The sequence below is a fragment of the Peromyscus leucopus genome, chromosome 3 (assembly GCF_004664715.2).
Source record: "Peromyscus leucopus breed LL Stock chromosome 3, UCI_PerLeu_2.1, whole genome shotgun sequence".
NCBI lineage: Eukaryota > Metazoa > Chordata > Mammalia > Rodentia > Cricetidae > Peromyscus > Peromyscus leucopus.
Genome location: NC_051065.1, coordinates 122,488,824 through 122,515,320, shown reverse-complemented (window position 1 = coordinate 122,515,320; position 26,497 = coordinate 122,488,824). Strand labels below are relative to the sequence as shown.

At 40.0% G+C, this 26,497-nt stretch overlaps 1 protein-coding gene across 8 annotated transcripts in view; it reads right to left on the bottom strand.

The window, feature by feature from the left end:
* Positions 1 to 26,497, bottom strand: part of Cntn4 (contactin 4) — a 1,006,259-nt gene that overhangs the window by 71,378 nt on the left and 908,384 nt on the right. For all 8 annotated transcript variants that reach the window (XM_028886659.2, XM_028886661.2, XM_037204356.1 and 5 more), the window contains one exon: positions 13,096 to 13,223. In XM_028886659.2, the coding sequence (XP_028742492.2) occupies positions 13,096 to 13,223 (128 nt within the window). The remainder of the gene's footprint in view (positions 1 to 13,095; positions 13,224 to 26,497) is intronic.

Here is a 26,497-nt window from a genome sequence, read left to right as displayed (position 1 = left end):
AACTTCAAAGACAGACACTACCTTAGAGTAAAGGGCTGGGAAAAGTCTTTCCAATCAAATAGACTTAAGAAGCAAGCTGGTGTAGCTATTCTAATATCTAACAAAATAGACTTCAAACTAAAATTAATAAAAATGATCAGGAAAGACACGACATATTCATCACAAGAAAAATCCATCATGATGAAGTCTTAATTCTGAACGTTTATACCCCAAATACAAGGGCACCAACATTTGTAAAAGAAACATTTCTAAAGCTTAAATCACACATCAAACCCCACACACTAATAGTGGGAGACTTCAACACCCCACTCACAACAATAGATAGGACTGCCAGACAAAAACTTAACAGAGAAATAAGGTAACTAACAGACATTATGACTCAAATGGACCTAGTAGACATTTACAGAACATTCTACCCAAACACAAAAGAATATATCTTCTTCTCAGCACCTCATGGAACCTTTTCTAAAATTGATCATATACTCAGTCACAAAGCAAATCTCAACAGATACAAAAAAATTGGAATAACCTCCTGTATTTTATTGGACCACTATGGCTTAAAGGTAGAATTCAACAACAACACAGAATTACAGAAAGCCTACAATCTCATGGAAACAGAATAATACTCAACTGAATCACCAATGGGTCAAGGAAGAAATAAAGAAAGAAATTAAAGACTTCCTAGAATTCAATGAAAACGAGGGCACAGCACATCCAAACTTATGGACATTATAAAAGCAGTACTAAGAGGAAAGCTCATAGCTCTAAATGCCTACATAAAGAAGTTGGAGAAATCTCACACTAGCACCTTAACAGCACACCTGAGTGCTCTAGAACAGAAAGAAGCAAACTTACCCAGGATGAGTAGATGCCAGGAAATAATCAAATTGAGGGCTGAAATCAATAAAATAGAAACAAAGAGAACAGTACAAAGAATCAATGAAAAGAAGAGTTGGTTCTTTGAGAAAATCAATAAGATAGACAAACCCTTATTCAAACTAACCAAAAGACAGAGAGAGAATATCCAAATTAACAAAATCAGAAATGAAAAGGGAGATACAACAACTGTCAGTGAGGAAATCCAGAAAAATATCAGGTAATATTTCAAAAACCTGTACTCCACAAAATTAGAAAATCTAAAAGAAACAGACAATTTTCTGGATAGGTACTGTATACCAAAATTAAATCAAGACTGGATAAACAATTTAAATAGATCTATAACTCCTATGGAAATAGAAGCAGTCATTAAAAGTCTCCCAACCCAAAAATAAATAAATAAAGCCCAAGGCCAGATGGTTTCAGTGCAGAATTTTACCAGAACTTTAAAGAAAAACTAGTACCAATACTCCTCAAATTGTTCCACACAATAAAAACAGAAGGAATATTGCCAAACTTTTCACACAGCTACAACTACCCTGATACCCAAGCCACACAAAGTTGCAACAAAGAAAGAGAATTGCAGACCGATCTCCTTCATGAACATTGATGCAAAAATACTCAATAAAATACTGGCAAACTGAATCCAAGAACACATCAAAAAATCATCCACCATGATCAAGTAGCTTCATCCCAGAGATGCAGGGATGGTTCAACATATGAAAATCTGTCAGTGTAATCATCATATAAACCAACTGAAAGAAAAAAAAACCACATGATCATCTCAGTAGTCACCAAAAAATTCTTTGACAAAATCCAATATCCCTTCATGACAGAGATCTATGAGAGATCAGGAATACAAGGAACATACCTAAATATAATAAAGGTAATTTACAGCAAGCCAACATCAAACTAAATGGAGAGAGACTCAAAGCGATTCCACTAAAATCAGGAAGAAGACAAGGCTGTCCAGTCTCCCCATATCTATTCAATATAGTACTCAAAGTTCTAGTTAGACCTCTATGACAACAAAAGGAGATTAAGGGGATACAAATTGGAAAGGAAGAAGTCAAACTTTTACTAGTTGCAGATGATATAATAGTGTACATAAATGACCCCCAAAAATCTACCAGGGAACTGCTACAACTGATAAACACCTTCAGTAATGTGGAAGGATACAAGATTAACTAAAAAACAAACAAACAAATAAACAAAAAACAACAGTAGTCTTCCTATAATAAATGATAAATGGGCCAAGAAAGAAATCAGAGAATCATCACCCTTTATAATAGCCACAAATGATTAAAAAAACACCTTGGGGTAACTCTAACCAAACGAGAAAAGACCTGTATGACAAGAACTTTAAGTCTTTGAAGAAAGAAATTAAAGAAGATATCAGAAAATGGAAAGATCTCCCATGCTCATGGATATGTAGAACCAACATAATAAAAATGAGAATCTTACCAAAAGCGATCTACAGATTCAATGCAATCCCCATCAAAATACCAACACAATTCTTCACAAACCTCGAATGAACAATATTCAACTTCACATGGATAAACAAAAAAAACCTAGAATAGCTAAAACAATCCTTTATAGTGAAGGAACTTCTGGAAGCATCACCATCCCTGACTTTAAGCTCTGCTATAAAGCTATAGTAATAAAAACAGCTTAGTATTGGCATAAAAACTGACATGTGGACCAATGGAATCAAACTGAAGATCCTGACAATAATCCACACACCTCTGAACACCTGATTTTTGACAAAAAAAAAAAAAGCCAATACTGTAAAATGGACTAAAGAAAACATCTTCAACAAATGGTGCTGGCATAATTGGCAGCATGTAGAAGATTGGAAATAGGTCCATATCTATCACTATGCACAAAACTCAAATCCAAGTGGATCAAAGACCTCAACATAAATCCAGCTACACTGAACCTGATAGAGGAGAAAGTAGGAAGTAGTCTTGAACGCATTGGCACAGGAGACCACTTCCTAAATAAAGCACCAGTAGCACAGATACTAAGAGCAACAATTAATAAATAGGACCTCCTGAAACTAAGAAGCTTCTGAAAGCAAAGGACACAGTAAATAAGACAAGATGAAAGCATACAGAATGGGAAAAGACCTTTACCAAACCCACATTTGACAGATGGCTTATCTCCAAAATATATAAAGAACTCAAGAAACTAGGCAGCAAAACACCAAATGATCCAATTAAAAAATGGGATACAGATCTGAACAGAGAATTTTCAACAGAAGAATCTCAAATGGCCAAAAGATATTTAAGGAATTGCTCAACATTCTTAGTCATTGGGAAAATGCAAATCAAAATGGCTGAGATACCATCTTACACCAGTCAGAATGGCAAAGATCAAAAACACTGATAACAGCTTACATTGGAGAATATGAAGGGGAACACTCCTCCAATGTTGGTGGGAGCACAAACTTTGGAAGTCAGTATGACAACTTCTTAGAGCAGGGGAAATCAATCTACCTCAAGACCCAAAGATAACATTCTTGGGCATATACCCAAGGGATGCTTAATCATACCACAAGGACACTTGCTCAACTATGTTCATAGCAGCATTTTTCATAATAGTCAGAACACGGAAACAACCTAGATGCCCTTCAACTGAAGAATAGATAAAGAAAATACAGTATATATATACAATGGAGTATTAAACAGCTGTAAAAAACAATGACGTCATGAAATTTGCAGGCAAATGTATGGAACTAGAAAATATCACCCTGAGTGAGGTAGCCCAGACTCAGAAGGATAAACATGGTATGCACTCGCTCATAAGTGGATGCTAGATGTAAAGCAATGGATAATCAGACTACAACCCAAAGCTCCAGAGGAACTAGAAAACAAGGAGCACCCGAAGAGGGACACATGGATCATCTTGGGACAGGGAAACAGAGGAGCTCTCCATAAGTAAACTGAGGATGAGAGGGGGCAATGGATGGTAGGGGATGGGGGATAAGAACATGAGGGGACAGGATGGTTGAGCTGGAACAGGGACAGAGTAGGAGAGCAATGAAGGAAATATTTTGAAAGGGAGACATTATGGGGTAAGGGAGAAACCTGGTGCTAGGGAAATTCCCAGGAACCCACAGGGGTGACCCCATATTAGACTCCACTAGCAATAGTGGACAGGGTGCCTGAATTGGCCTACCCTGGTAATCAGATTGGTGAATACTTTAACTGTCATCATAGAGCCTTCATCCAGTAACTGATGGAAGCAGATGCAGAGATCTGCAACCAAGGAGCAGGCTGAGCCCTGGGAGCCCAGTTGAAGATAGGGAAGAGGGACTATATGAGCAAGAGGAGTCAAGATCATGATGGGGAAATCTACAGATACAACTGAACCATGCTCATAGGAACTCATGAACTTTAGACTAACGGTGGTGGAATCTGAATGGGGCCGGACTAGATTCTCTGCATATGGGAGACAGTTGTGTAGTTGGTTCTGTTTGAAGGGCCCCTGGCAGTGGCATCAGCATCTGTCCTTGGTGCATGAGCTGGTTTCCTGCAGCCCATTACCTATGGTGGGACACCTTGATGCATGGGGGAGGGGCTTGGTCCTACCTCAACTGAATGTACTAGATTGTGCTGTCCCCCCATGGGAAGACTTACCCTTTTGGAGGAGGGGATGGAGCTGGGCCAGAGGGGGAGGTGGGGGAGGTGGGGGAGGGGAAGAGCAGGAGGAGGGATAAGAGGGGACTCTGTGGTTGGTATGTAAAATGAATAAAAAAAATTAAAAGAAAAGAACATTCTAGGTCCCTTTTCCCATGGTTTATGTTTATGTTGCATATGTACCTTTTTTGTTTGAAAATTACATAGCATAATTTTATATTACCAACTTGGCATTTAGCCATAATACATGAATTAAATAATACATCATGCACTGTTAGTCTTTAAAATGGCTTGTGTTATTTCTTTTTTTTGCATTTTTAGAGCATTTATCTGTGACTTCCTCCAGGGTAAGTGCCCAGAAATGGAATTTCTGGTCCATACTGATTATATTTTGTCAACCTTATTTTCGGAGTGTCTATTTTGGTTGAATGTGTTCTGGTAGAAGATCTACTTCAACTCCCCTCCCCCATCTCTTTCCCCAAACCCACCTCTTCAACGTCCACCAAACACAGCTCCTCCCTCAGAGGGGCTCAAGACCACTCCCATAGGGTATATAAGCTGCATCCCAGAAAAAAGACACATGGTTTTCTGTTTTCTCATCCCTGTCTCCTCTCTGGGGGGTTAGAGAATCACCTGGGTATGCTCTACCCATTAAACCAGGGCTTTTCCTAATTCAGTCTGATTTGGATTTTTCGCGTTGGCAGAGAGGCTTATTAGGGTGCAAAAAACTTACCAGAATGTGAATAGCATTCCAGGTGTTTGAGTACCATTTTACTTTCATGCTCATCCACAAAGCTACTATTATCTTTTACTTATCTCATATGTAAATTAGTTGAATACTTAAATGTATTTTCATGATTATTAGTGATGAGGGTAATGCTTCCTTACAAGCTGGCTGACTCACAGTGCGTCTGTTATATCAAAACACGAATGTGGTGATGCTTAGCTTTGGCCCAGATGCTAATAGGTCAAAGAGAACAGAATTGGGTACAAAGAAATACAAGTCAAGGAATGCTGTTTTCCTCATAGTCAAGTATACAAAAGTCAAGTGCACACCAGAGGTGGGAAAGGTTCTCATGGAGCGCATCCTTCATAAACTTTAATCTCAATGCTACAAAGTCTCTTTCTTGAGAGATTTGTTTAAAAGAAGCAATCACTATGCCTATAGCTGGTACTGCTAAAGCCATATAGTTTGTGAAATCTGTGTTGTTATTGTCAAGGTTCCCATGAATGTCAGAGGAAATCATTATGTCCTGTGCCATTAGATTTCCAAATATGTCAAGCTACTGTGAGTATGGGCAGAACATGAGGTACAACCGCCTACACTTTTTTTGTTGTTTTGTTTTTCTACTATTTGAGATGCTAAGAGGATCTACTACTGACATGACCTGGCCACTGTACTATGGAAGGAACTATCATAATTAGTATTTAGCACTTCTAACCAATGAACTTTTCTTCCCTACTTTAGGTGCCTTGGGTCATAAATTGTGCTAATCCTATTAGGAAGGCCCTTAATTATCGCCTGGAAATAATTGGTTCCAGTGGAAGACATCTAATTAGGTCAAAATGCATTCTGTTATAAGGGTCTAAAGTTAAAAGCTTTTGTTGTGTGTTAGCAGCCAAACGTCATTGCTGGTTACTGATATCTGATTGATCCCCAGTCAAATCTGGACAAAACTTTGAATAATTTTCCATGTAAGATGTAGACTGCTTCAAGTTCATTTCCCCTGCCCTCAAAATGGTTCCACTGCACACGCGCGCGCACACACACACACACACACACACACACACACACACACACACAGATGAATGTACTCGAGGAAGCTGCTCTTTCTAAACATGGCTGAATGCTGTGGGATGTTTTGTATGTTAAATGTGTTGCTCTGATTGGGTAATAAATAAAACACTGATTGGCCAGTAAGTATAGGCGGGACAAGGAGAGAGGAGAATTCTGGGAACAGGAAGGCTAAGGCAGAGAGATGCTGCCAGCTACCTCTATGAGTACCAACATGTAAGGTACCGGTAAGCCATGAGCAGCATGGCAACTTATAGACTAATAGATATGGGTTAATTTAAGATAGAAGAACTAGATAACAAGAAGCCTGCTGCGGCCATACAGTTTATAAGCAATATAAGTCTCTGTGTGTTTACTTGGTTGGGTCTGAGCGGCTGTGGGACTGGTGGGTGAGAGAGATTTGAGGTGGTATTGTGTTCCCTGAAATATTGTGCACCCTAATAAACCTATCTGGGGTCAGAGATAGAACAGGCACTAGATACAAAGGCTAGAAAATGGTGGCACTCACACCTTTAATCCTAACATTCCAGAGGCAGAAATCCATCTGTTCAAGGATACAGCCAAGCATGGTGACTCATGCCTTTAATCCCAGAAAGCGAGCCTTTAATCCCAGGGAGTGGTGGTAGAAAGCAGAAAGGTATATAAAGCGTGAGGACCAGAAACTAGAAGCATTTGGCTGGTTAAGCTTTAGGCTTTTGAACAGCAGTTCAGCTGAGAGCCATTGGGATGAGGACACAGAAGCTTCCGGTTTGAGGAAACAGGATCCCCTGAGGATCCGGCGAGGTGAGGTAGCTGTGGCTTGTTCTGGTTCTCTGATCTTCCAGTGTTCACTCCAATACTTGGCTCCAGGTTTGTTTTAATTAATAAGACCCTCTAAGATTCATGCTACAGAGATTTGTCCTGACCTTGGGCCAGGCAGGACTGGAGGAAACTCCAGCTACAGCTAAAGTTTTGATGAGATGAACAATGATCACTTCATTTGGCAAGGAAGCAATCAATTGAATGTTCACTCAGTCAGTGGAACATCTTCATTTTACAGGGTTGGAAACAAATGCAAAATTCACTTTTCCTTAGGAGTATATGGTGTCTGAGTGAAGGCCTGCTGATAACTCTACCATAGCTCCTTGAAGTAAAAATTAATTTCTGTCTTATTCTGAGAGTGATTGCATGAAATGAATTAAAAGAAACAGATGCACAAAAAGAACTCAGCATTCGGGTGAAATTATGTTAAACTTTTAGTTGGCCTATCTCAGAAGTCAGTATCTCAACACATTAGTAAAGGAGCAACCTGGGAAAAGAGCAAGGCAGAAAGTAGTTCAACTGGATGAACCTGGTCACAGTGCAAGGTTTGTGTGTTACAGAATCCCAGCGACTGTCCTTCACATTGCAGGGTTTATTTCTTGTTGTAACTATCTGAAGTTGCACAAATCCTATAGAGAATTAAGCTGAATACACTGTTTGATGAATGGCCCCAGAGTTTTCATCCTGTGGCAGTTAATTACCTATTGCCTCTCTGTATTTTCAACATATGTTCAACATATGTTCAAGGTTCACTCTACCAATTCGGCAGTGGGACTAATGTCCTGGGAAAGAAATCTCTCTACCAACTGTATCTAGTCATCTAATGGGAATTTCCAGCATGTAGGTTAGGATGAGGTACAAGCATAACTGTGTATGGTTGGGTTACAATACGTCTCACTCCAAACTTTTAAGAGTTATTTAAGGAAAAATTATCCAAAACAAAGGATCCACATACATCCAAAGAATTGAATAACAAATATTTCAGGCCGTGTAGGCCAAGAAACAAAGTTTCTGTATTAGCAACTCTACATTCTTGCTACAGTTTAAAAGCACGGTTATGTAAACAAATGGTCAGTGTGACTTCTAACTACACTTTATTTATGGATATTTAAATATAAATTCCATAAAGTTTCCACATTCAAAAAATGACATTTCTTTCTCCAACCAGTTAAATTTGTGACTGCTATTCTTAGCTTTGGGGTATACAAAACCAGGCAGATGGCTGGATATAGCCTATTGGTCATGGTGTGCAAATTCATTCATTCTCTAACTCAGGTGAGCAAAAGATCAGTTGGAGTGTCATTTAACATTTTTTTTTTTCAGGTCTTATCTCTGTATGTGTAGATGCAGTAGGTTAGGGGCAAAGACCAGGAGACCTGTGTGCCCATAAAACACTCTACCCAATTTTTACTTGTGAGGGGACATGGACAATGTCTTTCATCTGTAGGAGGATGCCTGTCAAAGCATAGACTGAAACCAGTAACCACTGTTACACAAGGTCACTTTGGAGTTAGTTGGGCAAGATAACCATGGTAATCACATCCATGGCTTTAAGAGCCTGCATTACAGGCTGAGCCCTGGAGGTGATCAATAGAAGATAGGGCTGTTATTACTATTTTTATCTTGTCCATCCACAGCCAAGACAAACATTCTCAGGTGCTCTGCTTTAGGCCTATGACAAAAATACTTATCATATAAAACCTGTGTAGCCATGCAAAACAGCACACAGTTAATTCTGGTATGAAGTTAAAAATGAATTACTGAGTCCATTCCTACATGTAGAAGTAGCTGGCCCTTCTTACAGATCTAATGACATTGACATAAATGCTTACCATGTAAAGGTAGCTGGCCTTTCTTGTAGCTTTTAATAACATTGACATAAATGCATATCTTTGTTTAAAGATAAGTAGGATACTTTCTGTTAGGACTGGGGAGTCTGATTTGAAAAGTGGTTTTGCTTAGGGTTAAACAGCAAACAGATTCCAAATATACTACAACTAGCATCAAAAATAAAATCAGCAAAACTTAGAAATTCAGACGATAGGAGGATAATCAGGAGTCTCTCGAGTACCTGTCAGAATTCCAGAGTCTGGAAGCCTGCTCATGCATAATCAGAATAGTTATCCCTTAGATGGAGTCTTGCTAGGGATTTTTTTAAACCTCCTGTCTCATGTAGAGGATGTGTCCTCTTCTCCCCTACTTACTGATCTCATGTCTGAAAATATCTATTTCCTACCTTTCTCCAAATAACTGGGCCAGACCTAGTGAGTAAGAGAATTAAATTTTAAGAGAGTGGCTAATGACACAATTATTGTAAAAATGTTAAGGGAAAAATGTGTTGTGATGTCTAACCTTCCCAGAGTTTTAATCCCAGACATATGAAGAGATCAAAATGAACACAAGCACATTTTAAGGTTAGAGAGCAACTTCTCTGATAAGTCAGTCTCTTTGTAGATCCAGAAAGTGAATTAAAATACAGCAATATATCATATCCAAGGCTAAGTGACTACAGTTGTACTAAAGGTGTGGGCTTTTGATGTGGGATTGAGTACTTGGCATAGTTCATGCTGAGTTCAGAATGGTTTTCCTTTGCTTTTATTGTGCTTCATGGAGCAGATTTCTCAATTGTATTTGTCAGTTTATGTTAATGTCCTTGGTAGAGACTTGGCAGCATAGCATTCTCCACTACATATGGGCACTGCCCCTTAACACCAGTGGAAGTCAGACTCAACTGCCGAGAAACACAAGAGCTTCCTAACTGCCTTGGATCATCCTTAAAGTAACAGGATTTTTATCCTCTAGGACCCTACAGAGCAAATGAAGTTCATATCTCCACCCCCATATCACAACAACACAAGAATTGGAGGGACTTGGTAGAGAAGTAGATTACATCTGAGTGCCAGTGACCAAGTCCAGAGAGACCACTGAAGCACATGAAGTCCAACTAGGCAGGGGGGTCCTTGGCTGGGACACCCTGACTTTATTGTTCACACATGAGCATGCCTGCCTCCCTTCCTTCATATTTCCAATGTTCCTCCTCTCCTAGGCCTTCCTTTTTTTTTTTTATTGTTCTGAAAATTTTAGGTTTTCTTTTTTTCTTTTTGTGTTTCCCAAGACAGTGTCTTTTGTAGTCCAGGCTAGCCTCAAATCCTCTATATAACCTCTATATAACCAAGGCTAGCCTTGAAACACTGATCATCTTGCCTCGGCTTCCCTAGTACTGGTATTATAAGCATGCAGAAATTTGGAGGTTTTTTGTCCATGTGTGTATGTGTGTGCATGTTCTTGGATGTGCAGGTAAACATGTACACTGTACATGACATGCATGTGAAGGTCAGAGGCAGATATCCAGTGTGGTTCTCTGAGAGCTGTCCACTTTGTTTTCTTGTGACAATGCCATGCCACGTGGGCCGAATCGACTGGTTGGGGAACCCCAGGCTCTTCCCTGCCTGGGAATTATGAATGTATGTCACCAGGCCTTGCTTTTAAAAATATGTGTTCTAGGGACTGAACACAGGTCCTTATGCTTGCCAGACTACCACTTTTGGATAGAGCTTCATTAGTCCAGTACTTAGAGTCAGAAATCTCTGTACACACACCATAGGCAGGAAATCTTAATTCTATCCTATGTCTTTCTAAATCCACTAGAATTCACTCAAAAATGGCTCTGGAGGGGTAGTTCCTGTCTTCAGCAATGCACACACCACACTCACTACTTTGGCATATCCTTTTGTAACAATGAAAACTTAATTCTCTTATGTATACTGACTTAATTAAATGTATTTTAACAGTGTTTTTTTTTTTTTAAAATTCATTGCTATTGACAGAAAACTACTGTTTTCCTAACACACACCAAAACACATAAATGATTACTAAACATTTAACAGTGAACTCCCTAAAACACTTGTACTATAGTTGAGGAACTACTGTTCCCATCTTATTAGATGGCAAGAAATAAATTAATTTGTGATGATAAGTAAAAGCTATTATCTCAGCAATGTTTATATCTGTACAAACATGTGGTGGCCAAGATATGCTTCATCATATCATGGTATACCTGGAAGCTTTATGTTGTGGGGACATACAAGATGGCAGCAGAGAACTGTACAGTTCTCTGTCTTTCTTGTGGCATCATGGCATATGAATTCTGATGAGAAAATACCCTACTCTCCACAGTGAGGCAGGGAAATATGATTTCTATGTGTATCTTACTTTCCTTTTCTAAATATTCTACTGGATTAGAAACTTCATTAAGTGTTCAATGATTTAGAATGTGTGCATAGCCATTTCATTAAAATATGAATAACAACAATGTCAATAACAAAAACAACCACCACTATTTCTAGGCACTCCTTCTTATTACCACAGCCATGGAAACCATGCCAAGAGGCCAGCATGACTATCATCTCCATATAAAAGATATCACTCTAAGGTCATAGACATAGTAAGTGGAAGAAATGAGACTTAGGCACATCTCTTTGACTTTAATCTTGGTCTTTAATAATAATTTAACACAGTGTTCTGGAATTCACTTATATCTGCATAAGTGGGATGTCATCCTAACAGGCTTGAACTTGACTACCAACCATCTCTGAAAGCTTGGGCTCTCTATCTTGGTCCTAGTCAACCCCTACGTTTCCTGCAGCATCTAACATAACCATACATTAACAAAGGCTTTGAGCTGGAACTCTATGATATAAATATTAGCTACCCTCTTTTTCCTTTGCCCTGTGAAACAGAGTGAACCCACAGTTGTATGCCTATTCTACTGGCCTAGAGAATAATTAATAAACCAAAATAGTTGCAGTCCATCTAAATACATAACTGCGTCTAACTAAATCTCTTTGGCTTCCAATTCTTCATTTGTACATATAAGTATATTCATGATAAAAAGACTTTCCAAGATGACAGAAAATTGCCAACTTCCAATGACCCTGACATATATAATGAGGTGGTTTTTTTAGCTTCATCCTTAAGTTATAATTGAGGTAAATATTCTTTTTGAATATTTTTGCTTGCCTTAGGGTGTCTTACTTCAGAGAGGAAGCTACAAATAGGTCAGTAAGAAAGAATATGAAGCGTCTCATCAGCATGCATTGCACATCAGCAGGGGAAAATGGCCTCAACATATTCTTGTAGAACCAGGGAGAAGTTGCAGTCAGATGTCTGGGCTTAAGTCCATCCATTTGTGGTGACCTCCAACAAGTCACCACACTGAGTGTTATTTTTATTCAAAGCACTACCAAGTTTCCTGCAACTAAAAAATCCTAAGACTGACTGTGCAAGACACAAGGTGATAGAAATTCAAATGAAATGTAAATTAAGATCTCATCCTTTATAATTCTCAACACTTCCAGCAATGCCATGGTGTTGGGACAGTTCCACATTATGCGCTATGCCAAGAGCATAAAGGACTTTCAGTCGTGAAATATAAAGCACCTAGACTAAGAGATGAGGGACATTTGATTTCCTTAAAACTGACAGGGATGGCTGGGTGACTTAAGCAAAGCACAGAGGTGATCAAAACCCTTTATTACTTGGAGAAGCCATATCCGTATCTCTGAATACCCAGGGCAGCTCTTTGTAAAACTGCCAATGTCATTGTTTAAGCAATGTTTGCTAAAAATAGTACTTGAATCATGGGTTTTTAATTTGTTAGCACAGGGTTCCTCGACATGAATTTCAAACCTATAGAGACTTGAAAGAAATTTAATTAAAGGACTGCAGATAACATTCGTTACAATACTATAATAGACACAATGGCTGTAATTCTCAAATTGTATTGGATGATGCTGAAATAAGATAGTCTTTCAATCATATTCATTACCAACGGTTCTCGAAGGATTGTTAATCATATCATGTTTGCTGTGATGAATTAATCTAGCAATAGTGATATCTATACATATTAATATGAACACTGCCATGTCTATAGATTCTATTATTAGAAGTGAAGACACATGAGCTCTTTGAGTTAGCCATTACCTTTCACGATCACATTCCCAGTACTGCTGGCGGTTCCAAAATGGTTAGTGGCTATACAGGTGTAACTTCCAGCATCCGATTTAGTCACATTGACAATTCTGAGGTTTCCATCTTCAGAAATGGTAATTCTGAAAGCCAAACAAATAAGCAAAATGTTGTGAAGTTCATCTCCTGAGAAACAACTTCTGTCATTCTGTTGCCTTTCACATTATAAATCATAATTACATCATTTAACAGCCTTCTTTGTTTTTAGGAAGTTTGTCTACATATGCTAAACATTGGCATGTGTCATGTATTTAATGCTTTCCTTATTTTTCTTGCTAATCAGACTTTGGTTTGGATAATAATTATGAATGTTAGATTGGTTGTAGTGATTCCTCTTTCTGTAATAACTCTGACCATACAATGCAAAGGGAAATCTTGAAGACTACCATTACTTTTAAAACTGCTAATGAAAAATTAGAACATGGCATTGAGGAGGTAGCTCAGTTGGTGAAATGCTTGCCATGGAATGGTGAGGACCTGAGTTCCATTCCCAGAACCCATGTGAAAAGAGCGGGGTCAGGTGGCACAGGTTTATAATCCTAGCAGTAGGAAGGCAGAGGCAGGTGGATGCCTGACACTGACTGGTCAGCCAGTCTAGCTTGCCCAATGAGCTCCAAGTGAGTAAGAGATCTTGTCTTAAAAACTAAATTGGCCAGCATGTGAGGAACAATCAAGGTTTACCCCTGGCCTCCACATGAACACCCTCATGTCTTCAGGAGCACTCTCTCTGTCTGTCTCTATCTCTGTCTCTATCTCTGTCATACACACACACACACACACACACACACACACACACACACACACACACACACCTCTTGCTTGTTTTATGTTTTGCTTTCAGTGACTTTTAGTCACACTTGTCCTTAGAAGTTCCTAGAGTATTTCAGATCTGTTCCTACCTCAGGGCCTTTGAATTTGCTATTGAATTCTGCCAGACTTGGGCATTACTTCCCTTTGTTGGTTACTTGTCCTGTGTCTTCTGAGAGCAGGGACAGTGTTCATCTTATGATTTAACTTGCATCTGGTGTACTGGAGAAAGTGGACTAAACGCCCTATAAACTGTTAAGTGGTAGAATGAATGGGTATGTAAGTAAATTCTATTCTAAGAATCGACATATGTTATGGGAATTTCATGTCGCCAGGCCACAGATGCTAGTAAATATTCTAGCCGAGAATCTAGAATGGGCAGAACTTCACTTAACAGAACTTGTGACTTGGCTTTTTTATTTTCAATAAACATAACTGAAGGTTTAAATTTACTGTGTTGCAGACCTGGTGTTTACTATTTCTTGGATAATGAAGCTATAGCTCTTCTCAGGGTCTGTTCCAGAATCTATGAGCAAGTTAGCTAGAGCATGAAAAACTTAACCAAGGATGATGGAATCACAAAGATGAGTGTTTATACATCACTCATGCCAGCTCTGCTTGCCCAGCTTTGTTAACCTGTGGTCTCCTTGTCTATGAATCAGAACTTATTAAGCAAACCCAATTGGCTCTTGGAAAGAATAGGTTCTGCTTCTAACATGTTCCCTGGTATTTACCAGCCAGCAGTGTCTTTCATCTTTTTGTTTTGTTGATTATTAATCAAATTATTTGTTGTTGTTCTGTTTTATTTTATTTTTTTTTGAGAAAGGGTCTCACTATATAGCCCAGGCTGGTCTTATATTTCTGACCCCAGTGCTGGAATTATAGGTGAGTACTAAAACACCTGGCCTCTTTCATCTTGAAACATGAACTATTATTTAGTCCCTTCAACATAATGGTGGGTTGGGATAGACCAAACTCTATTCAGTACTTTCATTTTATATTGTAGTCAAGTCAGCCTATAAAAAAACTAAGTCATCTCAAATCAATGGAGACGGCACAGAGAGGCAGCTAGAGTGTTGTGGTTGATTGGTCTGTACCAGTGGATGGTGTCTGTGGCTGCATTGCTTTCTGCTGGAGGCCTGGAGTCAGGGACAGTGGCTTCTGGGCTGAGATAGAAGCCCCATGGAGGCTAAGAAGCCATGTTGGAACCATGGCCATTATGGTGGTAGTAGCTTCTGGCAGCTGAGCTGAAAGGGCTGCCTTGGTACTTGTATGTTTTATGTTTTACAAGCCACAAAACCTATGGAGACTCAATTAAGGAAAAGTTTTCAACATAACCAAAACCTGTCCTTAGCAATGGTTGTGGTCCTAATGAGTTTGAGTCACAATCACACAAGAGGAAGCAGGCTAAAAACTAGGCACAGGACCTATTTGCAACACATGGAGAAAAGGAGCTGCTCATTGGAGACTTCTGTTTCTAAATCATCCAGGCAAAGAAGGATGTAGGAACCCAAACCAACAAAGCTTAGTAGAACCAATAGAAGATCAAGCAATAAAGTCAGGTAATGTATCTACACAAGCTCTATATAAGGCTGAGCCTGTCAACATCTGCCATGGAAGGGGGTCCCACCTTTCCCTGTGGATTTGTACTCAGTCAATGGTTGATGTGTGAGAGAGAGGGATGATTTCTTTAGTGGTGCAGGCACCCATGCTCCTTTAAATAAGCCATTACTCATACTCCTGTAAACAACCTTAATGAAAGTCATTGAGCCGTATACACAGGACATGAAGGTCGAAAGAGGGAGAGTTTGGAAGAGGAGGGGCATTAGCTAGAGTAGGATTGGGGGGAAGGGTAATAGGAAGTGAATGCGATTAAAATACATCATGTACACAAATGAACATGTCAAGAAAAAGATCATTATTATGTACAAAAAATGTAGTAAATAATGATGAAGTTCCTATTAATTTTATACATAGATAATACTTCCTGTAAAAATTCCTCAAAGCTATGGTTTTAAAAAGTATTCTTGCTCCAGCTAAATCAAAGCCTTGGTTGAAAACACAAAGATGTAGACAAGAGGCCTTCTGCTCACTCATTCTCTGAGACACATGCAGTTCCTCACTGAGCAGCATTTGATTCCTTATTTACCAGAGAGCGGATGTACTGACTAAAGTGGAATGGCGATCACATCTTAATTACCTCAATAATAACAAAAATAGCTTTCAAGGACTTAATCATATTCCTAGTTACGAGACAATTTGCTGGAAATTGAGAAATGTCAGCATACAGTAACTCAGTAAATAGGGCGGCTTTCATATTTTGGATGTGAATTCATCTAACATGAGGTAGATGAGCCTGAGGCATAGTAAACACTCAGAGTGTTACTTTCAATAAACAAAGGTCTATTAATAGATTGTTTAAATTAAAACAGTATCAGTGTAATTCTAAAATCCTAAAGGTATTGCCTAAATTAAACCATACTATGCAAACCTATGGATCAGGAAGGGGCAGAGGACTTCCCAGAAAATTACTTGGGCCCTAGGCTGACCCTGACACATGTCAAGTGTATAAATTGACCACAGTATTTATGGTAAAAGACAAGGCAGCTCAACCTTTTCAGAACTGATATTTTGGACTAGATGAGTCTTAGTCTTTGGGAAGGACACCAAGCAGAATACTAGGGCTCTTTCAGCCCCATCCCTTCATCCCCCTGTGTTCAGACAATCAAAAAGGCTTGAGGGGACCTGTCCTTGGAAAGAGGGCAAATTTAACTTCTAGTTGAGACCTGGTCTAAGTCAATTTGTTATTTCAGTGATTGGCATTGGTTCCATTCCATGCTTTACCTATCCCAATGTTATTTACAAATAATAAATAAATAAATAAAGACTTAGGATATTAGAATTGACATGAGGGGGTGCCAGTGAGGGAGATCATTTGTAGGTGAGACACCTTCAGTAGCCTTCACTAAATCATGTCATCTGGCTATGATTCTTTATCCTTCCTTGGTGTAATCTACATTAGGGGGCAATCTGATGTTCTCAGGATAGTTTTCTTACAACACAGTTTAGTGACTAAGAAGACAAATTCTGAACCTAAACTCAAATCTCACTCCTATTTTTGAGCTGTGTCATTTTGAGTAAAGTTGTATCTCTGTACATCAGGTTTCATATTTGAGAAAACAGACTAATGAAAACTATGTCTTATAGGTTGTTGGTAAGTTTTGCAGTATTTACAAAAATGTGTGGTACATCAAATAACCCTAATGGGTGAATTGGCCTCATCAGTGGTGATCTACATCCCTCCTGGACCTATTGCATCAAGTATCTATAAAAAACCAAACCAAACCAAACCAAACCAAAACAAAAAAACAAAAAAAAAACTGCTTATATTAAGACAACTGGAGAGTAGTTCTGCCATTTAACAAACCATATGGGTGACACTAAGTAGTCACAGAATAGTGATGAAATATTAGTGCCATTCATGGATATTTAATAACCACCCCTCAGACAGTATCCCTCCTGGAGGGAGGAAGGTGGCTCATAAGACTTAGAAAGCGAACAGCCTTACAAGTATGAAAGGAAGCTCTGAAACTTACAGGTTTCACAAGGCTCTTGCCCACGATTAACGAAGCAAGAAATAGGTGCCTGGGGAAGAAACTGAACAGCCTAGCTTCTTGGAGAAGATACTATTGCATCCACAGAGCCCCCCTGCAAGTGATGCATAGAACTCCTGGACTGCAGCTTTCTTGAATTGCTACCCATCCTGGGTGGGTGGGGGGAGGGGGACTTTTCAATGACACTGTGCCTTTGAGTCCCTGCACCTGTAAGCAACTCCTCCCCAACACTCCTTGGAGAAATTCCAATGAGCTCATTGTTTCACCAAGCTGACCTTTGGAGTATCATTTCTTTGGACTGTTTTGGGTGTTCTATCTAGAATAGGATGTTTCTTCACTTCTCTTCCGCAAAAATTAGCAAAACCGGTTTCAACCACATAGTTAAGTTTTCAATAAATGTAATATTACTTTAAACAGGACAATGCCTCTGGAAATAATGTCACCACATTATAGACCATCCATTTCCAGGAGTGGAATTGTTGTGCCCAGATCGTAACCCCCAGAGAGACCACCAAGGACGAGCATACCAGAATGCAAAAGCAAGGTTTACTTCTGCTGCAAGTCATGACAGGGAACTCATCTCAAGCCATCTCAAGTGAGGCAGGGAAGTTACTCTTTCGTGGGGAAGTTAGTTTTTATAGGCAAAACCCATAAAATTTCTTAGAGAGGAGGGGGTTAGTACGGGTCCATCCTTGATTGGTCCAGCTTTTCCCAGGCCTGGACTTTATCTTATTCTAGCTTATCTGTTTGCCCTGTCAGGAGTTTTTACAACTCATCTCCGGGGTCTGGTCATGTTATCTCTGGAGAGGGGCATCTTGTGGTTAATTGGTTACCATCAGACATCCTGACTTTGTTCTTTTGAGTTCCTGGGGCTGGCGCCATCATTTCTGGGGACTTGAAACTAGCCTGGGGTCTATCTATATTGAGATATCTTTGTCTAAGGCCCCCTTTTTGAGACAATAGAGTGAGGGTCTTATTGTGCCTAGATCCCCAAAGCTGCCACTGGAGACTTTAGGTACATACAGAATGCAAAAGTAAGGTGTATTCTAAGTTTACAAGCCTCCAGGGAGGCTCTTCCAAATCTCTCACTCACAGCAGGGAGGTTGGAAGGAGCACTCCCCTTTCTTTGTGAGGCTAGTTCTTAAAGGCACAGACCATATAATTTATTTTAACCTGCTTCCCTTTTTTTAGTCTTTTGGTCGAATATCCTGACTCTGTGTTTTCCAAAGTCCCTGTAGCAGATACAGCCACCTGGGGAAAAGGGGTCTAAGTTCTTATCTACACTTAGGAATCCTGGTTTAAGCTTCTCTTTGTTTGTAGGGGATAGAGTGGGGGGTTTTACTGAGGTATCACAGAATGGCCACTACTTTTCCAATAAGGGAGTTGTTTTTCATAACCCTAGCTGTAAGAAGAGGAGGGGCCAGGTCGGGCTGACCAGGAAACCCTGTTCTCTTCTCTTTAGTGGTTAGTTTAAGGATACACGTGCCACCCAAACCAGAGTCTATCTGAGGAGACAACCTTTTTCTGCTGAATTCTACACTCAGGAGCTATAAAACTGGAACTTCACCTGCCATAGAAAGAAAGCAATTCTTAAGGAAGTCAAGCAAAGAGACTGAGAGAGGAAAGACAGAGGGGCCAGCCCCTCATGTCAGTGTACGGCTTCTGATTCTGTCCATGCCTAAGGCCAACAGCTTAGGAACCCATGATATATGAATCAATAATTGAAGATGCCCTAAATGGAGTTTTCAGACCATAAAAATGGAAGAATGAAATCTCTTCAAGAAATTTCTGAAGTTATCTGGATGATTGTGGATATGATAGTGGCAGGCAGGGGATGGGTGTCTGCCAGTGAGCTTGTGGCGGCTGCTCTTTGTATTGCAAGCAAACTGATGAGGCTCATTACCATAGAATAGTCACAGAATATTGACTGTGGGGAAAATGGACCTTATGTTTCCTCATATATGATTGTATCGTGTACTTTTAGCTACTTATTTATACACTTAAAGGCTCTAAGTTCACAAATTGACTTGTTGCTTTAAATTTGCTTTCTGGGATTTTGTGGTGTGTATGTGTGTGTGTGTGTGTGTGACATGTACTTGTTCATATGTGTACATGTGTTTGGAAGTCAGAGGCCAAAATCAGGTAACTTCTTTAATTGATTTTTTGACACAACATCCCTCAGTGAAATTAGAGCTCACATGGACAATCTCAAAGAACTTTTAGGTGACATCCAATATTAATATTTATTTAGACACTTGTTTCCTTTTAAGTTGGATGCCATGCCAACTATCAAAACAGGAAAAAACAAAGCAACAACAATCAAGTTCTTTAAAGACTAATTCTATATTAATTTTCTTGAAAATTTAAAAAGTTTTATTTATTTAATTTTTTAAGTGTATGAAAGTTTTGCATGTATATATGTGCACCATGTATGTGCCAGGTGACTGCAGAGGTCAGAAGAGGGCATTGAGTCCCTGGAACTGGAGTTACAGATAGTTTGGAGTCACCATATGGGTGCTGGGAAATGAACCCAGCTCCTCTGTAAGAGGAAGAAGTGTCCTTAACCACTGAGCCATCATTCTAGACCTCTCAGTGAGACTGCAACATTTCCCTGGTGCTCTATCTCACATGACCTTTCCCATTTTAGTCTATTGATTGACCCTGAGGTTGATGTTGAACTCCGAGCTCCTCCTAAGGCTTATGAATACTGATAGAACCAGATAAAAAGGATTGAAAAATGTAAATCCATCCTCGGCTTAGAATAGGTCAGTCCTGACCTACCAGTGGGCTTTTGAAGACATCGCTGATAACAGCAGAGAAAAGTCAAAGATGATAAAGTATCAAGTAATAAAAACAAGGGTGTGACACGGAACTCAATTGTCTCTATGTGAGGAGAGGTCATCTAATTCACAACACAGTAAATTACCTATACCACACAGAAGTGTTTGCTCCCCTCCTGTCACCAGAGGTTTCAAATGCGGGGAGGACAGGAGCAGATCTGGAATTATGAGATAAATTGAATCTTTCTTAGTCTGAGGCTCTGGGTTGCAGCCATTGAAGAGCTGACCTTGTCAGCCCTGTAAATCAAAAATAGTCTGGGGACAGGGGACCTTTAAAAGTGCTGAATCTTTTCTTTTGGGGGGCTTTAGCAGCAGATGACAAAAGCTGCCAACTCCACAATATTCTATCACCCCAAAGGGAAGGTTGATCCCAGAATGGTGACCTGTAATTCTTATGAGCAGTTGTGCGTGGAGGCCCTGCTGCTAGGGAGAGAGGCGGGTATCCTCATTTGCCTGTGAGTCACTTTGAAATACCTCCTTGTAATTAAATCTCTTTACACTACAACTTAGCTACTTTTCCTTCTGCAATAGGGGGAACTATGGAGAGAGAACATCATTTTAATAAATAGAAAGGCATTATAACAATCTTCGTCTCTCTTTTATATGTGTTCATATATGTGTTCCAAAAGCCTGAAAACAAAACAATAGATCTATACATTGCACAGTGGGTTACTGTTCCTGAAAAGGTAACATACATACTGTTAGGCATTGCTACCTGTCAGCTCAGGAAAACTGGTGGGATGGTAGCATTGTCACATGAGGCTTGGCTCCAGATGTGAGTGGACTGCAAGCTTCAGGGACCACATTAGGCACAATTAAGACATACATCCTCTTAACTAGGGGTCTCCCATGCCTTTTGTTGAGAGATACCAGAGAGTGTGTCAATTGTCCCCTCATTGTGAGGTCAAAGGTTGCCTAGCCCTATACATACGTTCATTCTGTATTAAATAATCTCTTAATTCAAATAATTGAGATATTTAATGCAAAACTAACTGTGACAAATAGGAAAAGAGGGTGTTATAGGGAACACTTTCCTTCAGGGCAACAACAGCCTGGAGAACAGTAGTGGCTTTAGGGATCAGATGAACTTCTCATTAAAGTTCCTACCTGGCCTCTGTGGATCCTGCAGATTGTTAGCTCCTTGGTTTCCACTGCTACCATTGTAAAGTACTTGGAGCAGGAGTTGGGGCAGCCTTTGGGCATAAAGCTACAATCCCCCCCCCTCCTTCAGCTCTCTGTGCAGACTTACCCTACAGAAAATAGTACAGCAGAAGGGGAGGTTAGTAGGGTATTACCTTCCCAAAGTTTCATATACCATGGGGACCTGTTATTTCACACCTCAGGAGTTTGAAGTCTGATTATTACTGAGATTGTGAGCAGTTCTACAGGAAAACCCAATGGCTCAAAACAGGCACGGTAAGGTCTACTTAGATGCCCACCTCTCCCTCTTTCCTAGCTTCTGGTGGTCACTGGTGCCCACCCTTGTTGTCCCTTATCTTGTGCAGACATCTCTGAGTACTCTGATTCTGTTATTACATAATATCTTCTCTATGTGTCCTGCACATCGCCTTCCCCTGTGCATGTTCCTGCAGTCAAATTTCCCTCCCACTATGACCCTGATCACTGAATTATGTGATCTGTTCTGACCTTATTGTAATCTAATTCATCTGTGATGATCATTTCCATATGAGGCTACATTGCAAGGTTCTGAGTGAATATGACTTTTAGGGGCATATCATTCAATCTATCAAATAAGAACACATCAGAGCTGTTGGTAGTATGTGATCAACTGGCTTGTGGTAGCTTGAAGGTAATTAGCCCCATAATTTCATAGGGAGTGTACTATTAGGAGGTGTGGCTTTGTTGGAATGGGTATGGCCTTATTGGAGGAAGTGTGTCACTGCGGAGGAGGGCTTTGAGGTTTCCTATGCTCAGAATACCACCCAATGTTTTAGTCTACTTCCTGTTGCCTGAAAGATGTAGTATTCTCAGCTACTCTTGCAGCACCACCTCTACCTGCATGCTGCCATGCTCCCCACCATGATGATAATGGGACCGCATCTCTGAAACTGTAAGTGAGCCCTCTCAATGAAATGTTTTCCTTATAAGAGTTGCTGTGATCATGGTTGTCTCTTCACAGCAATAGAAACCCTAACATGGCATCTACACCCCTTTATAGTCCTCAGAGGAGGGTGCAAAGCAGGAACTGAAGAGGGGATTTTTGCTTCTGTAGAGCTGGTACCTGCTCACATCCTTAGTGCACAGTTGCTTTGCTGCTTGCAAAGGGTCTTATGCCTTCTCCGCTTAGTAGCTAGCAAAGGTCAACTTGTTGCTCTTTTGTGATGCAATCCAATTCAATATGGAGTAATCAGTAGAGATGGAATACAAAAGCAAAACATTCCAGTAGAGGGCTGGAGGAATGCTTCAGCACTTAAAAGCACTGGTCACTCTGCCAGAGGGCCTGGGGTTTAATTCAAGCACCCACATGGTAGTTCATAAACTGTCTGTTAATTCTAGTTCCAGGGGATTCAACCCCCTTCTCACCTCCAAGGGCAGCTGAATACATAAAGCACATAATCATACATGCAGGCAAAACAACCATACACATAAAAGAAAAATAATTTAATTTTTTAAATGCCCACAGGTTAAAAAAAAGAACAAAAATTTGACTAAGACTTGAAAAATTCTTCAATTTACTAAGTTGATTTATTAGTGGATTAAAGTAGATGTCTATTTTTATCCTTTTCTTGTAATTGACCAATTAAGACTTATTTGGGTATTAACATTACAATTTTAGATAGTGGAGGCTGTTTAGTTACATTTGTTGCTGTTTTAGTTAGGGTTTTTATTTCGTGAAGAGACAATGGGAACACAGCAAAGAAAGCATTGAATTGCGGTGGCTCACTTATAGTTCAGAGATTCAGTCCATTATCATCATGATGGGGAGCATGTGCAGGTAGATGTGGTGCTGGAGCTGAGAGTGCTACATCTTACAGGCAACACGAAGGCAACTCAAAGTCACACTGAGGGAAGCTTGAGCAAAAGAGACCCTGAAGCCTGCCCTAACAGTGACATGCTTCCTCCAACAAAGCCACACCTCCTAATAGTGCCACTCCCTTTAGGGGCCATTTTCTTTCAAGCCACCTCAGCTGCTATGACAAACTGCCTGAAAGAACAACTGAAGGACAGAAGGATTTATTTTGGTTCAGGTTCAGAGGGTTTGGTCCATGGCCTCATGGCTCTCTCTACATGTTTGGGTGAGACAGGGTGGCTGGAGCAAGTGTCAGAAGAGCGTTTTGTTCCCTCAAGGAAGACAAGAAGCAGGAAGAGCAGAGTCAGGAGGATGCGGAGCATTTATAAGTCTCAAGGGTCTGTCCACAAAGACCTACATCGTCATATTAGTCCCCATCTACTATGTTTCTACAACTTTCCCAAATAGTATTACCAGCTGGAGGTCAAAGGTTAATCCGTGTGGAAGGCAGTTCGTATTCCAGCCATCATGAAGATGCAGAACAAAACTGAGACCTATGGCTTTCTGAGCTTCTCTGAAAGAAGCTGAACTGCTTTGTGAGGAAGGCTGTACCCTTTTTCTGTCCTTGCAGCAGGAGCCCTAGGGCACAGTGCTGTGGTCTAACACCTAGGAGATACTCAGAACACTGGACTGGTGGAGAGATGGCAATGAAGACACAGAGATAAGATTTGTGCATCCAGCTAATTATAGATATAACATGCATCCAGCAAGTTAGAGAAGAAAGAGTTTATTTGGGGCTTATAGTTTCAGAGGCTGAGTCTATGACCATCATGGTGGGAGTATGGCAGCAGGCAGTTAGATCTGATGCTTGAGCAGTAGCTGAGAGCTTACATGTTGAGTCATAAGATAGAGGAAGAGAGACTGACACTGGGAATACTTTGGGGCTTTTGAAACCTCTAAGCCCTCCCCAGTGACACACTTCCTCTAAAAAGGCCATACCTCCTAATCTTTCCATAATAGTTCCACAAACTGTGGCCCAAGCATGCAAATATATGAGCCTCTCAAGGCCATCCTCATTCAGACCACCATACTCTGGTTTGAATTAGTTCAACTTTCATTCTGCTTTCCTTTTAAGTGGTATGTGCCCAAGCTTAGGTATTTAATTTTAAAAGATCTAAGCATCCCCAGCTCAGGGAAGGAATGAATTCTGCCAATTTACAGAAAGTAAGATTGTTTGGGGGAAATGTGCAATTTAAGTGAATTGAGAGTCACTGAAGACAGCTCTACACCCACTGAAAGGCAAAAAGGATGCTTTGATTACAAATGTAAATGCAGGCCAGCAAGAAGAGACTCAGTCCCAGGGCAATTTCAAGCAAACCCATCATTGATCTTCCCATGTAGTTTCTGTGGCAGCTAGAGACATCACTATTGAACAGGCACCCTGGTGACAAAGTTCCCTTGGAGACAATTTGTTTTCTGTCGTAAGACCTGAGTTTAATAAAGCACAGAATAAGATGTGTGTATTTCAGTCCATCAGAAGAACACCCAGTGATTCCGACCCTGCTGCCCCTGCCCACAGCACTGCATCCAAGAGAAAATAGGGTCATGATGTTTAACCTGTTTTGACGTGGGGCTAGCTTCCTCCTAACAAAGCCCTGTGAAATAACCCAGAAAGAAGCAACTGCCTGAGAGTGGAAGAGTACCAGTGAACACTGAGTTAATTATAATATTCTCTGAGCAATGCATGACAGGGGAGGGAAATAGTTTCCTTGATCTACTAAAATTTTGTCATTTTATTTGTTTTTGTAAGTATACAAGACTAAAAATACCAAGTCCAGGAGGAGGGGGATAGTATTAAGAGGGTATTATTAGAGGCATGTTTGGCTCTAAAATTTGTTTCTTAATTTCAGGGTTTAATTTATGCAAGGTTATTTGTGTCTCCATTAATACAAGATTTAGAATTCCTTTCTTCTGAGAAATTATGGCCTTGGACAATCTTAGCATAAATCTACCAGACATCATGAAGATAGATGAGGAGAAGAGGGGGAAAGGTAATATATTTCATTGTTTATAATTCTGTATACTTCTGTCAAAGCATCTTAATAAGTAATATTACTTTCATAATGAGAAAAAAAACCTTATTAAGGGCATGCATGGATTTTTATATAGCATCCTCATAGGGCACTAGAGTAGATAGTGAATGAAGGAATAGTTTAATAAACAAGTTCAAGGACCTTTAGAAACGACAGGCAATAAAAAAAAGGAAACATGGTCAAAAGGACCCAGGAGAAAAACTAAGTGTATTAAGTTGGGCTTTAGACTTTCAGGTTACTAAGTGCTACTGTTAGGTGGCTGTAGCTTCTAAAAGCTCATTGAATTGATAGAATTTTGAGTACAAAGATTATTCTAGAGAAGTGTATAAAAATGACCAAGATCAGTATCATCAAGTGAGAGGAGGGAAGGTGTCATAAGCCCAGGTTCTCCCACAAAGTTTCTATTGCTTCTATTATCCCATCCTGTGTACTACCAGAAGGGACACAAACACAAGACAGGACACATGCACATTTAAGGGATTTTTCCTTGCACTTTCCACTAGAGATTTGTTAATAATTAAGGATTTTTTTTATTCTAGTTTACTTATAAAAATGCCTTTTTTTTTTTCTCAAGACGTTTACCTTTTCTTGAGAAGTTTCATTCATGCTAATATGTCTGATGGAAATGAATGATAAACGGCGCTGGTAACTGTGCAAAAAGGTCACAAGTCATGAGCCATGCTGCCTAGGAGGAAGAGGAACTTTATTGGGAGGAAGAGGAGTGGGAGGAGGTACAAGAGAACCAAGCCTGGGAAAGGGAAAGATGGCGGGGAAGGGACAGAGCAGAACGAAGAGAGAGGATTGTGCCTGCGTCCAGCTTTTCAAGGGTTCCCAGTGAACACGCACAGGTGGGCTTATGGAGCTACACCACGCATGCGCTGATTACGTGACCATGCCGCATGTAGTCACTAGGGGACACCGATGACATAAGGCGCAAGACCCTTTGCTCCATTCCTGACTGTGCATGTGCAGTCTTACAGCTAGAGGAAGGGAAGAACTTGGACAATGACAGCACAGGAAGGTACAAAGAAT